General features: G+C 42.8%; 1 protein-coding gene across 2 annotated transcripts in view; it reads left to right on the forward strand.

The window, feature by feature from the left end:
- Window positions 1-13,376, forward strand: part of NAA16 (N-alpha-acetyltransferase 16, NatA auxiliary subunit) — an 88,269-nt gene that overhangs the window by 43,391 nt on the left and 31,502 nt on the right. For both annotated transcript variants that reach the window (XM_081083776.1, XM_081083777.1), the window contains one exon: window positions 10,040-10,146. In XM_081083776.1, the coding sequence (XP_080939902.1) occupies window positions 10,040-10,146 (107 nt within the window). The remainder of the gene's footprint in view (window positions 1-10,039; window positions 10,147-13,376) is intronic.

Here is a 13,376-nt window from a genome sequence, read left to right on the forward strand (position 1 = left end):
TACAGGTAGAGCGTCTTGGACGTGCTTCTGGACTGCTTTCTTGGTGGACTGTAAAACCTATAAGAACTTGAATAGCCGAAACTGGTTTGGCTAAGTGGATAAAGCATCGGCCTGCAGACTGAAAGGTCCCAGGTTCGATTCCGGTCAAGGGCATGTACCTTGGTTGCGGGCACATCCCCAGTAGGAGATGTGCAGGAGGCAGCTGATCGATGTTTCTCTCTCATCGATGTTTCTAACTCTCTATCCCTCTCCCTTCCTCTCTGTAAAAAATCAATAAAATATATTTAAATAAAAAAAAAGAACTTGAATAAAGATTGACTATGGATTTCAGCTTTTCTAGATTGGGTATATAGTGCTTATCTCTTAGAAGCTCTGTAAGCTTAGTGTGATTCCGTGTAAGCTGGTGAGGTGGGTAGGTCAGGGTCTGGAAGAGTCACTAGAATCTGTAGAGGCCCCACTGGTTTTAGGGCATCCTCTCGGGCTGCTTAATCTTCGGCCTGGTTCTCTTTTTATTCTAGGGAGTCCCCCTTTCCTTGTAAATAGTACTGTGGATGTGAACCATTCCAAACGCGCACCTACTATCAGTATAAATCGTTACTGATTTTTCTCTTGTCCAATGGAGAGCCTGAATAAGGGCAGTTAACTCGGCCTTCTATGCTGATGTCCTGCGAGTCAGTGCCCGAGACCAGATGGTTCGGCCTAAAGTAACTACCACCACCCCCACATACCTGATTCCTTCCTGGACAAAAGTGTTCCCATCCGTGAACAATACCTCATCTGGCGATGTCAATGGGGTGTCAGTGAGGTCCAGGCCAGCTGTCTGTACTAAGTCGACGACCTCCAAACAGTTATGCAAAGGTTCTTCATGGTCATCGTCCAGGAGGAGGCTGGCAAGGTTGATGGTGAGGGTCTTGTGGAACCTGATGGGGGCTGGTCGAGTAGAGGAGCCTGAAAGTGAGTGTTTGACATCCAGCGCTCCGGCGTGCTCCGGAGTAAAGCCTCAACCACATGTGGGGTGGATAGGATTAGTTCCTGCCCTAGGGTTAACTTGTCTGCTTCTTTGACAAGTATAGTTGTGCCTGCTACCGCCCGGAGACAAGTAGGCCAACCAAATGCAAAGGGGTCGAGTCTCTTGGACAGGTAGGTTGTTGGTCTTTTCCAAGGCCCAAGACTTTGGGTGAGAACACCTTTTGCTATGCCCCTTGTCTCATATATGTATAGGTGGAAAGACTTAATTATATCTGGTAGCGCAGGTTGGCCCATCGTCCTTGCTCTGCTCATGTCTGTCTCATTGCCTAATATGTTACCTCAAGGATCTTGGCTCTGAACTCTTTCAGGGAAAATGGATGTCATTGGGGCCCTCTGGCTACTTCCATGCTGAAGAGGGACGGAGTTTTCTTTCAGAGCCAAGAGAAACCAAGATGGCGGCATAGGTAAACACCTGAAAATGCAGCCTCGCACAACCACTTCAAAACTACAACTAAAAGATTAAAGGGACATCATTCAGAACCACAGGAAGGCTGGCTGAGTGGAAATTCCACAACTAGAAGGAAAGAGAAAAGCACACTGAGACTCAGAGGAGGTGCGGAAGTAAAGTGCAGAGGTACAAAGGCACACATGGAAAGGGCTGGCAACTGAGGACGTGGTTGTCTTTTTCAATCGGGAGGGAGACACAAGCTCCCGACTGCTGTGAACTGCACTTCTGGGCAAGTCTCTGGGGACCCAGACTCATACGGGGAGAAACTGGACTGTCTGGCATCGGGCCCAACTCGAGGGCGGCTTTCTCTCAGAGGTGCTTGCAGCGATTGAGGGACACTGAGACCCCGGGACTCTTAGGGCAGGGCTGAGGGTCAGCCATAGCTGTTTACTCCGCCCTGTTGATTCCCTGAGACCCCGCCCCACCCAAGCTGCTAGCAGAGGCATTTGCATATGAATGGCCTAGCCCTTTGCAATCTAAAATTACCTAACAAACTGCAGCTGGGTCAGAGAGACCCAGAACATCCAAAAGAAGGCCCAAGGCCCCACAGCAGCTTGCACTGCTTCACAGCTGGGCCTCATCTGGGCACCTCCAAACCCCAAACAAGGAAGAGGAATCTGCAGATCTCTCCGTAGCTTCTGCTGGGTAGCCTCAGGCAGAGGCTAAATTAGCACCTCCTTAGAGATCCAAGAGCCAGTGTACCCAGTGGTCAGAGTGGGACCATCCAGATTACAACTCCTCAGATCCATAAGCGACACACTCAGGGGGCAGACTCAGTGAGCACCAAAGCCCCACTGAAGCAAGTCTTGCTCCAAAGGGTGTCTCCAGCACAGAAGTTCTCCCACTGTAGACACAGCTGATTCTCACAGCCAATTGGCCTGGAGGTCATTTTCTCCCAGTGACAACTACACTACAACAATCAAGGCTTAACTACAACAAGACTGTGCATAAAGCCCACAAAGGGGTGCACCAAGAGTGTCCACCTCAGGTAATTGGGGAGGCTGAGCCATTGGGCCCTATAGGACACCTAGCACACAAAGCCACTCTCTCAACACAGGGAAGCAGCCAAAATGCGGAGACAAAGAAACAGATCACAAATGACAGAAACGGAGGAAAACAAACGACTGGATATAGAGTTCAAAACCACGGTTATAAGGTTTTTCAAGAATTTTCTAGAAACCGCCGATAAATTTAGTGAGACCCTCGAGGATATGAAAAAGGACCAAATATAAATTAAGCATACACTGACTGAAATAAAGAATAATATACAGAGATCCAACAGGAGACTAGAGGATCTCAAGAATCAAGTCAAAGATTTGAAATACGAAGAAGCAAAAAACACCCAACTGGAAAAGCAAAAAAAAAAAAAAAAGAATCCAAAAATCTGAAGATAGTGTAAGGAGTCTCTGGGACAACTTCAAGTGTACCAGCATCCAAATTATGGGAGTGCCAGAAGAAGAGAGAGAGCAAGATATTGAAAACCTATTTGAAGGAATAATGACAGAAAACTTTCCCCCCTACCTGGGGAAAGAAATAGACTTCCAATCCAGGAAGCGCAGAGAACCCCAAACAAGAGGAATCCAAAGAGGACCACACCAACACACATCATAATTAAAATGCCAAGAGCAAAAGACAAAGAGAGAATGTTAAAAGCAGCAAGAGAAAAACAGTTACCTACCTACAAGGGAGTACCCATACGATTGTCAGCTGATTTCTCAACAGAATCTATGCAGGCCAGAAGGGAGTGGCAAGAAATATTCAAAGTGATGAATAGCAAGAACCTACAACCAAGATTACTTTATCCAGCAAAGCTATCATTCAGAATTGGAGGTCAGATAAAGAGCTTCACAGATTAGAAAAAGCTAAAGGAGTTCATCACCACCAAACTAGTATTATATGAAATGCTAAAAGGTATTCTTTAAGAAGAGGGATAAGAAGAAAAAGGTAAAGATTAACAATTATGAACAACAAATACATATCTGTCAACAAGTGAATCTAAAAATCAGTGAATAAAAAATGTGATGAACAGAATAAACTGGTGAATATAATAAAATTAGGGGCATAGAAAGGGAGTGGACTGACAATTCTCGGGGGGAAAGGAGTGTGGGTGGTGCGGGAAGAGACTGGACAAAAATCGTACACCTATGGATGAAGACAGGTTGGTAAGGGCATAGGGTGAGGTGGGAACTGGGTGGAAGGAGCTCTGGGGGGAAAAAAGGGAGCAACTGTAATAATATGAACAATAAAGATTTAATTATTAAAAAAAAAAAAGCCAAGAGATCCTTGCTGTCAGAGGGACGATGAGGCCTGGGCACAGAAGGAGGAGGTGGGCTTGTGACCTGGCAGAGACAGACTGTATTATAAAATTTAGTAGTATTGAGCAATTAGAACAGCAAGAGTTACAACAAATGGTCTGGTGGAAGGGAGAGAAAACATTTCAGTTCTAATAACTTCTATTGAAATAGAATTTTTCTCCTTAAAATTACCCTTATGTTTATTAAAAGAGCCAGATTAAGACTAATTTACTTATTGTATTCAATTTGGCCTGATCGTTTGCATAAACACAACAAGAATGGTAATTGATCACTTTTGCCAGAATTTCATGATTGAGTCTCAATGTGCCCCTTAGGGCAGAGAAGTCAAGACATCTAGCTGCTGTCAGGCCTGCCTGCAGTGTCTGCTGGGTTAGGTGAATTCCTCACCTGCAGTGGCTCTACCAGGGCCCATGCCCTAGGCTTTAAGGCCCATCTCAGTAACCCTCCTATTCGTTGTGGCCTAGAGTGCATGGGGGTTCCGCAGGGACACAGAGGTGCCCTCGTTGCTCCCCTTCTCCCCTGGCCAATTGCCAGCGATGGCAGGGTATGGGCCTGACACTCCAGCACCATCTATTTTCAGAGCTAGTAAGCAAGATACCAGGCTTTCTATATGGCACTCTTAAAGGCTTTTAAGTCTTCAGAGTCTGGATCAGGCTTTTTAAAACATGATATTCCAGTCAAAGTTTTTGTTCAATAAAACTGTTCGAAACTGGTGTTATTGAATTTATGCAAAGAAATGCATTGCCGTGATTCATTCACTAAGAATTGCCAAATTTCGGAGGGATCATATAGGGAGAAAAATATACTGACCTGCTTTAAGATCTTCCGATTTTCTTTGCCAGTCCTTTTTATGGACTTTTCAGAGTAATATTTTTCTCAATGTATTATAACAAAACAGTCTCCAAATGAGAAGAAAAAATTTAAAATGACATGTTTATGGATTTCATTATAATGCAAATGGTATGGAATGGTGTCTATAAAACCCAACATTCTATAATACTATATCAATAATTATTAGTTATAACTGTATTTGACAAAGGTTTCTATGTACCTTTATATAAAATCTTTTCTTTATGAGAGAGAAAACAAACGTGAGGCATTTCAGTTTCTTAAAATTTAAACCCTTGAACGATTGTCAAAATTGATTTTACTAAAAGATTATATATTAAAGTGTATTAGGAACATAGGGGAGCAAACTTTAGTTCCTATGATTAAAAGATGGTCCTTTTTTATTAAATACCTGATAAATATAATTATTTTAGTAGAAAAGAACTGACTAAAATAAGGCTTATTTTTCTAACTTTATCTGTACTTGAGTGTGGACAGTAAATAATACTAGTTGGATTTCTTTTATCAGTCCCCCTGAGTACTTTGGCATAACTATGTACCGTCTGTTTAGGGAGGCAGAATGCAAATTATTTACTCTTCCTGGCTTACTGCTCTATATCATTTAATTAATCTTCTAATAATTCTCTTGTCCTTTTTATTACATACACAGCCTGTATAAATTTTATACTTCTAAAGTAGCTTTCAAACCTTCTTTCTATGTCCTTTAAAAATGCATAACCATCCCTTAGACCAGGGGTCCTCAAGCTTTTTAAACAGGGGGCCAGTTCACTGTCCCTCAGACCGTTGGAGGGCCGGACTATAGTTTTTAAAAAAACTATGAACAAATTCCTGTGCACACTGCACATATCTTATTTTGAAGTAAAAAACAAAACAGGAACAAATACAATATTTGTATTTGCATGTGGCCCACGGGCCGTAGTTTGAGGACCCCTGCCTTAGACCTTCTATTAAGTATCTCTACTTTAATATTCTTTCTTTTTGCTATACCCTCAGCAACCTGATTGGCCCTTTCTTTTTTTTCTAAAATGTATTAGAATTCCTTATTCTTAGAAACCCTAATTTTTCAATGATTACCAGAAAGCAAACAGATAACACTTCTCAGATTAATATTTGTGAACAAACCTTAAATGTATTTTTACTTTTTCAACAACAAAAACTCTAACAAAGTACAAGAGACCTTACTTCTGCAATAAAAACTAAGAGGTAAATTAAAACTTGTCTAGCAAAACCTGCTATATTCTTCCTTCGAGATAACATCTCAGGCTACTGCTGCAGCTCTAAATTCTTTCACAGCCAGAAAAGCTGGGTTTTGGTGGTGTAGTGACCAAAGGGCTACTTGGAGCCTGAGGGGGAGGCTGAGATTATAAATTATCCTCTTGGCTGATTTCTTAGATTCTCCCCGGGTTGTATAGGGAGAGGAGTGCAGGATAAGGGTCTTACTGCCCTTGTTATTTTTTGTTTCTGTTTTTAGACTTTTCTGCCTTTATAGGGAGAGAGAGGACTGGATTTTCGTTATCAACATAATTATTACCGAAAAGCTTTATTTAAAACAGGGATAACTTAATGTGAAAGTACTATTTTTTTAATTACGCTGTTAACTATGATTGCCCCTTCTGTTCAAAGAAAGGGCATGCTAATCTGGCTGGGTATTTTATGCCTCTAGGGCCACCCTTGGAATAAGGTCTAACCTTATTTGAGAACTGCCCATTCTCTTGCCGCCATGCTCCAAAGTTTAGCCTTGGTTCCGGCTTGGCTGGTCTGCGCTGGCTTGTGATGTTAGAAGCATGCGCGGACCACCCGCTTCCATCCCGGTCACGTTCTGGTTAATACTAACGCTGTCAACTGGATGTTTAATGGACATGATGCTGGGCAGAGTTTTGCAAATTTCTCCGTCCTGCTGAGTTTGGCAAGTACTATCGTCCTTTTTGCCCTTGGAAACCTCTGGGCTTTTGTTCAGAGCGAAATGCCCCCCCCCCCCTATTTTTTTCTGTTTTCTGTTTTTATCTTTCCCCCTCTCCCCCTCCCTTTTTGCATTAACTATTCCCTCTGTCCTGGGCAGTAAGAGATAAGGGAGCTGTAAATAACAGGTTTTTTGTTTAAATAAATCTCCTTGAGACTTCTATGACTTTTTATAACTCTGTTGCAAATAGTTAACTTTAGAACTCAATTTTTTCTCTAGCTTTTCCTGACGAGTAGCCTTGAAACTTAGCTGGCCTTTGTTTTAAATTCTCTGGGTTATAACCTTTACAAATTTTATACCTTTAAATTAACCTTAGAATTTTAAAATTTTAACCCAATATAGTAAACTCATAAATCAAGGAAAAGCAAATTAAAAGTTCTCTAGCGGTCTAATACTTAAAAAGAAAGAGAAGGACAATTCCTAAGAAAAAAGATTCTTAGCAGCTGCTGGAATGTCACCCTGCAATTTCTTTTACAGTTCTGTATCATTTAATAAGGCGTCCTCTGTTTAGCTTGCTGGTTGTGCCAGAATTTCAAAATCAGCCCTACTGGGCTTCCCCCTAAAGCTGGGCTTGCCCCAAACAAATTAAACAAAGAGACAAAAACATCAACAAATACTCTTATGTTTGCAGCCAGATGGCCTAAACCAGCCGTGGGCAAACTACGGCCCGCGGGCCAGATCCGGCCCGTTCGGCTGTTCTATCTGGCCAGCGGAGCCGAAAGAGCGGAGCGTTCTCTTGCTCTCCCCTCCGCTCCTTCACCAGCAGCAGTGTTAACATGTATTAGTTCACACAAACACTCCATCCATGCTTTTGTTCCGGCCTTCGGGTCCAGTTTAAGAACCCATTGTGGCCCTCGAGTCAAAAAGTTTGCCCATCCCTGGCTAAACACTCTCAGTTAACAAAAACACACAAAAGCACAGGATAATACAAAGTAGCTTTCGCATTAGTCAGGCTCTCATACTCACATTTACATACCAGTCAGTCCGAGCCACTTCCCCTGCCCCCAAAGTCAGGTCTGAATTCGGAGGGCACTTCAGCAGACATTCGCTCGGAAGTTAAACAGTTATCTGGATTCCTGCCCAAATTCCCTAAAAGAAACAGATGTGGGTTCCCTCCCTGAACCCACACCCCAAGACAGGACTCTCAACCAACGTCTTGGTAAGAATCTACCAGAGAAGTTACGACTGCCTCCAGTCCTCTCAGTACAGGATTACCGATCACAGGCGGACAGGCAGGAAAGTGAACTCGAAATCCCTTAATCGCATTCACTTACCTCCAGAGGTTTTCTGGTGACTCCGAAAGAATGCAGGGGTATGTCAGGCGTCCTCCGTCTGGCAGCCAGAACCACCAAGGAGTGTCTCCAGGGCCCTGGAAGCTTCCCAGGTGGTGCGTCTCCCCTGGGGACCTCCTAGGAGCTGGCAGCCAGGCCTCGGAAGGCTGTCGGCCTTTGGTGTCTGAGACCAAGTGCTAGTAAGCACTATCTCACTGGGGCCTCCAAATGTTATAATGTAAATCAGTGAGCTAAACAGAGGACGCCTTATTAAGCCAAATTTTGGAGTCTTATTTCGCTAGCGGGCTCAGAGGAATATTGCTTCTCAAACTAATGGAGGAAGCCCTCCCTTTTTATATTCTCCCAGTCCTTTGTTTCCCAAATATGGAATTATACTTCTGAACCTTTCGTGGGCTTTGCCCTATGTAGATATTTTGCAGGAAGTTTGTAACCTGAGCTTGTCACTTGAGCATAGTACATTTCAGATAACTGGAGTATGGGAGTAACCAGGGACATCAGCAGAGCTGCTTGCAAGGTCAGATAGTTGCGCTTATTTTCTCCACTATTCAAGCAAGTGTTTACAGAAGCCAAAATATCAGGGTTAAAATTTAAAATAGCAGTTTTTACAAAATAGAGGTTACTATGCTTCAGTATATGTATGGGTGCCCCCAAGTCTCACCCGGCACTGGAGCCCAGAGCAAGCAGGAGCTTGTATCTCCCTCCTGATTAAAAAAGCGGCACACCTGGGTGCCAGCCCGTTCCATGCCTCCGCACCTCCTACTAGTCTCAGTGTGCTTTCCTCTTTACCCCTCTATTTGTAGTACTTCCACTCAGCCTTCTTCCCCGCAGTTCTGGATGATAGTTATGTATTTTAGTTGTGATTTTTATGTTTGTGTGCGAGGGAGCAAGTATGGGTGTTTACCTATGTCGCCATCTTGGTTCTTGTACCATGCATTCTTTTTTTTAAAAAAATATATTTTTACTGATTTTTAGAGAGAGGAAGGGAAAGGGAGAGATAGAAGCATTGATGAGAGAAACATTAATTAGCTGCCTCCTGCATGCCCCCTAATGGGGATTGAGCTTGTACCCAGGCATGTGCCTGACCTCTTGGTGCATGGGGTGATTTTCAATCCATGGAGCCATACCAGCTAGCTCTTTTTTTAAATGAGTGGACAAATACATGTCTTTATATATTAACCTTTACTGTCAAAATGTTCATATACCTGAGTTAAAACCTTTGTATTTGATGTTAATATCTTTTTGAGTTTTTTATCTGCTTTCGAAAACTAATACCAAAATTTTTTGGGGAAGCTTTAACAGTAGTAGAATTATTTACTTGATATTGCAAATAAGGTATTTCTTTTAATTCTAATGTTAGAACGCCCCAGGGCTCAGTCTAATGTCTAACAACATATGTTCTTTTATTTATGGTCTTTCTTACCCCTGAAATGTTAAGTTCCATGATTTTTAAATTTTAACACATTGTTCGCGGGTAGTTTTTATCGCGTGCTAACAAGTCGCGCGGGCCATTTTTGCTAATTTTTTGCGCAAATGGCAACGTTCAGTAAAATTACGATAACTTTAGTTTATGTATTTATACGTTTCCCGCATACAATGTGTTAATACCCAGTATTGGGAATGGTGCCTGGCACATAGTCAGTGCTTGATAGATGATTGTGGAATGAATGAATATTGAAGTGGAACATTTGTAAATACCGCAAATATTTTTAAAAAAATATTTTGTCTGCTACTTGAATATAGTCTAGTTACAGTATAATCATTTTATAATCTTGAGTTGCCTGCTCATAGGACTGACTCTGTCCTGGATAGGAAAGATATTTTGCTATGGGGATTATATTTAGGGTGGGGACTATATTTATGGGGACTATATTTTTACTCAAGCTGCATAGTTGTTTTGTTTATCCATCTTTGGAAGTGTTCCTTAAAGATATTTTGAACCTAGATCTAGGGAAAACTATAGCTGCCAACTGAGATATTTGGTGTTAGGTTTTTTGCTGGTAACAAACAAATCATGCTGCTGACTGACTTTTTGGGTTTAAAAATTGGCAAGAAGGGTATTTGTTTCTGAATTGATTTTTATTTATAAAATCATTTTGAGAACTGTTTGCATTAATCAGACCATAACAAAGTACACTTTTGTTTCTAGGTGAAAAATTTAGAGAGCTAATGGATAAGTTCCTGAGAGTTAACTTCAGTAAAGGCTGCCCACCGTTGTTTACTACTTTGAAATCTTTATATTACAATACAGAAAAGGTAAAATTTGGTCTTCATTCACTTTTGCTGTAGTCTTTTTACTAAATTATTTTAGAAAGATTTCCATGTAAATAATATGCTATTTATATAATAAAAGCCTATGTGGCGTTGTGCGACGCTTTCACAAGATGTCTGCCCCCACATCCTCACAAGATGGTCACCACAAGATGGCCAGCAGGAGAGGGCAGTTGTGGAGGATCAGGCTGGCAGGGGAGGGCAGTTGTGGGTGACTAGGCAGGCAGGGAAGGGCAGTTGAGGGCAACCAGGTCTGCAGGGGAGGACAGTTGGAGGCGAGATCAGGCCTTCAGGGCAGTTGGAGATGTTCAGGCCGACAGGAGAGGGCAGTTGGGGGAGATCGGGCTGACAGGGGATCGGTTAGGGGCCATCAGGCAGGCAGGCAAGCAGTTAGGAGTCCTGGATTGTGAGAGGGACATCCCCCACGGGGTCCCAGATTGGAGAGGGTGCAGGTCGGGCTGAGGGACACCCCCGTGCATGAATTTTGTGCACCAGGCCTCTAGTCTATATATATATATATATATATATATATATATATATATATATATATATATAAAAAGGCTAAGCAACCATTACAGCCTCACTATGATGTGTACTGACCACCAGGGGGCAGATGCTCAATGCAGGCACTGCCCCCTGGTGGTCAATGTGCTCCCACAGCCAACCTCCCACAGCTGACCAACCTCCTGCAATCCCTCCCCCCAGCCAGTCGGCCTGATCAGCCCCATTCGGGATAGGGTGAGATGGCCTGATTGGCCCAGATTGCTGGGCAGGCTGAGGGACCCCCCACCTGTGCATGAATTCGTGTACTGGGCCTCTAGTGATTTAATAATTTTCTCTGTTCTAATAATGTTATTCTCTTGAACTGAAATTATATTCATGCAGTGTAAGTACTATCAAAGTGTATGTTAGTCTGTGAAATTTGCACTAAGATGGTTAAAGGTTTGTATTTAATCGGTATATTTTTCTATAAATTTGACATATTGTCACCAGAGGTCTATATTTATTTTGTAATTAATCATTTATTTTATAGTATGATTGTGGACTTTCTAATTTGTTACATATGCTTTCAAAGTTAGCATGGATAAATGAGTTAGTGCAACAGTACCAAGTGGCTGTCGGAGGGGAGGGATTGTGGGGAGGGTTAGGTGAGAAAGGTTAAGGGATTAAGAAGTACAAATTGGTAGTCACAAAATAGTCCCGAGGATATAAAGTACAGCATAGAGAATATAGTCAACAGCGTCGTAAAGAACTACGTATGATGCCAAGTGGGTGCTCAAAATGCCACTTGGTACTGTTAGTTTTAACTCAAGCCTACATTTTAATGAATATAGTTTAGCTGGTTCTTGAATAAAGAGAACAATACTTTTCTGTTTCTTAAAATTAGGTAAGAGGCACTTGGCCTTAAACTGAGTCCATCTGCAGTTTGAGAGATTTTTGGAAAGTCTGAAGCCTGAGGCAAGAGGCTAGTTGTATGGATAAGCCACTGGAAATGGCTTGGGTGGCAGGGAATCACCAGGGTGGGGTTAACAGTGTGGGCTAGGTTAATGGAGACTGAGACATGGCGCCAGCTGGTCAGCTCTCTGTAGAGGAGGTCCCAGCACTTTTGTCTGAGAGAAAGCTGCCCCTGAGTTCCTGCCCCAATGCCAGACAGCTCAGCTCCTCCCCATGTATCCCTGGATACCCTCAAACTGCTGCCCCACTGCTGGAACTCAGAGGGAGTGAGTCCGAGTAAATCTATGTTCTGGCCCTTTAAGAGGAATGCCTCCGATTCGAGCAGTCTCTGTCACACAGCCACAATTTCCACTGGTTTTTACAGTCCAAAGTTTTGGGGTCTTTTCTTCCTGGGCTGGGGGTCTGGTGTAGGGTGGGACCCCTTGCTCTTCACGGAGGCCTCCTCAGCCAAGATATCCCTTCCGGTTTTAAACATGCCACCTGTGGGTGTTAGACCAGCCCTTTTAGCACCTCTCCCCCCACCAGTCTTAATGTGCTTATTTAATTCTCTAGTTATAGCATTTTTATTGAGCCAGATTTCAGGCAATTCTGAGTGATGGTTTTCCAACAGGATGAGGCAGTTGCTTCTGCTTACAGACTGTTATTCTCAATCTCTTAATGGGCCTTGGAAACTCCACAGGGTGGGGTAATGGGTTTTCCCTTAGGGTAGGGTTATTGCCTTTCCTTCAGGGAAAACCTGCCTAGATAGCAAAGGTCCGCCTTGGGAGAATGATGTCCTCCACAGGGTGGGGGAATGACTCAGGAAACCCGGGTGTCTGTCTTCTGAGGTCTAACCCCGCAGCCCCAAACCCTTGCTTCTGCTCATGCAGCTCTAGTCCACTCTGCTGGAGTCCCGGGTGAGTGGCTGCACACGAAAATTTATGTGTTGGCCCTTTAAGAGGGTGCCTGCATTTTCAGCTGGCCCTACCGGCAGACAGAAACTGCTGCTTTTCACAGCCACATTTTTTGTGAGCACCTTACTCAGTTCTGGTGGTGCTCTCTTCTGGGGGGTCCAGCTTGGGGTTTAGACCCCAGAGTTCTCAGTGGGAACCCCCACAGCTGAGATAACCCTCGAACTTGAGCTACTGTCTGTGGGAGCCCAGCCAGCCCTTTTGCGCTTCCGCCATTTCTACCAGTCTAGTCTATGCGGTCTCCACTTCCTTGGTTATCAGGGTTCTCTCCAGCTAGTCTTCAGTTAATTATTCAGGATGGTTTTTCTGTATTTTAGTTGTAATTCCAGTTTGGTCCTGGGAATGTGTCCGTGTAGCTTCCACTTATTCTGCTGCCATTTTGGAATCTCTGATAAAAAATTTTTAAGATTCAAGAAATATGCCTAATGAACCAAGGAGCTAGTGTTCTTTGCAGTTTCTTTCATTTAGGAGATTTCATGTGGGCTTTACATTCTCTTGATTTTTTTTCTCAATCAAATATTATTTTGAAGTTCTGAAACTGAAGATTTTATTTTACTCAGTAGTGTTTATACTCCTTTATGAAGAATTATATGTAACTTCAATATGTTTTGTTGTACTTTGTTTTATTATTGAATTGACTAAAAATGTTTCACCCTGGAGAGGCAAAGTGTATATGCCCATATTTAAAACTGGCTGTAGCTGCAGTTTTTGCAACTGCCAGAAGATGGCATTGTAAGTTCATGAAAAGATATTTGGCTCTATAAATTAAACCATTTGAGTAATGAATTTCTAAGGGTAGAAAGTTGTTTA

Source organism: Myotis nattereri (assembly GCF_964212035.1).
Source record: "Myotis nattereri genome assembly, chromosome: 2".
Classification (NCBI taxonomy): Eukaryota; Metazoa; Chordata; class Mammalia; order Chiroptera; family Vespertilionidae; genus Myotis; species Myotis nattereri.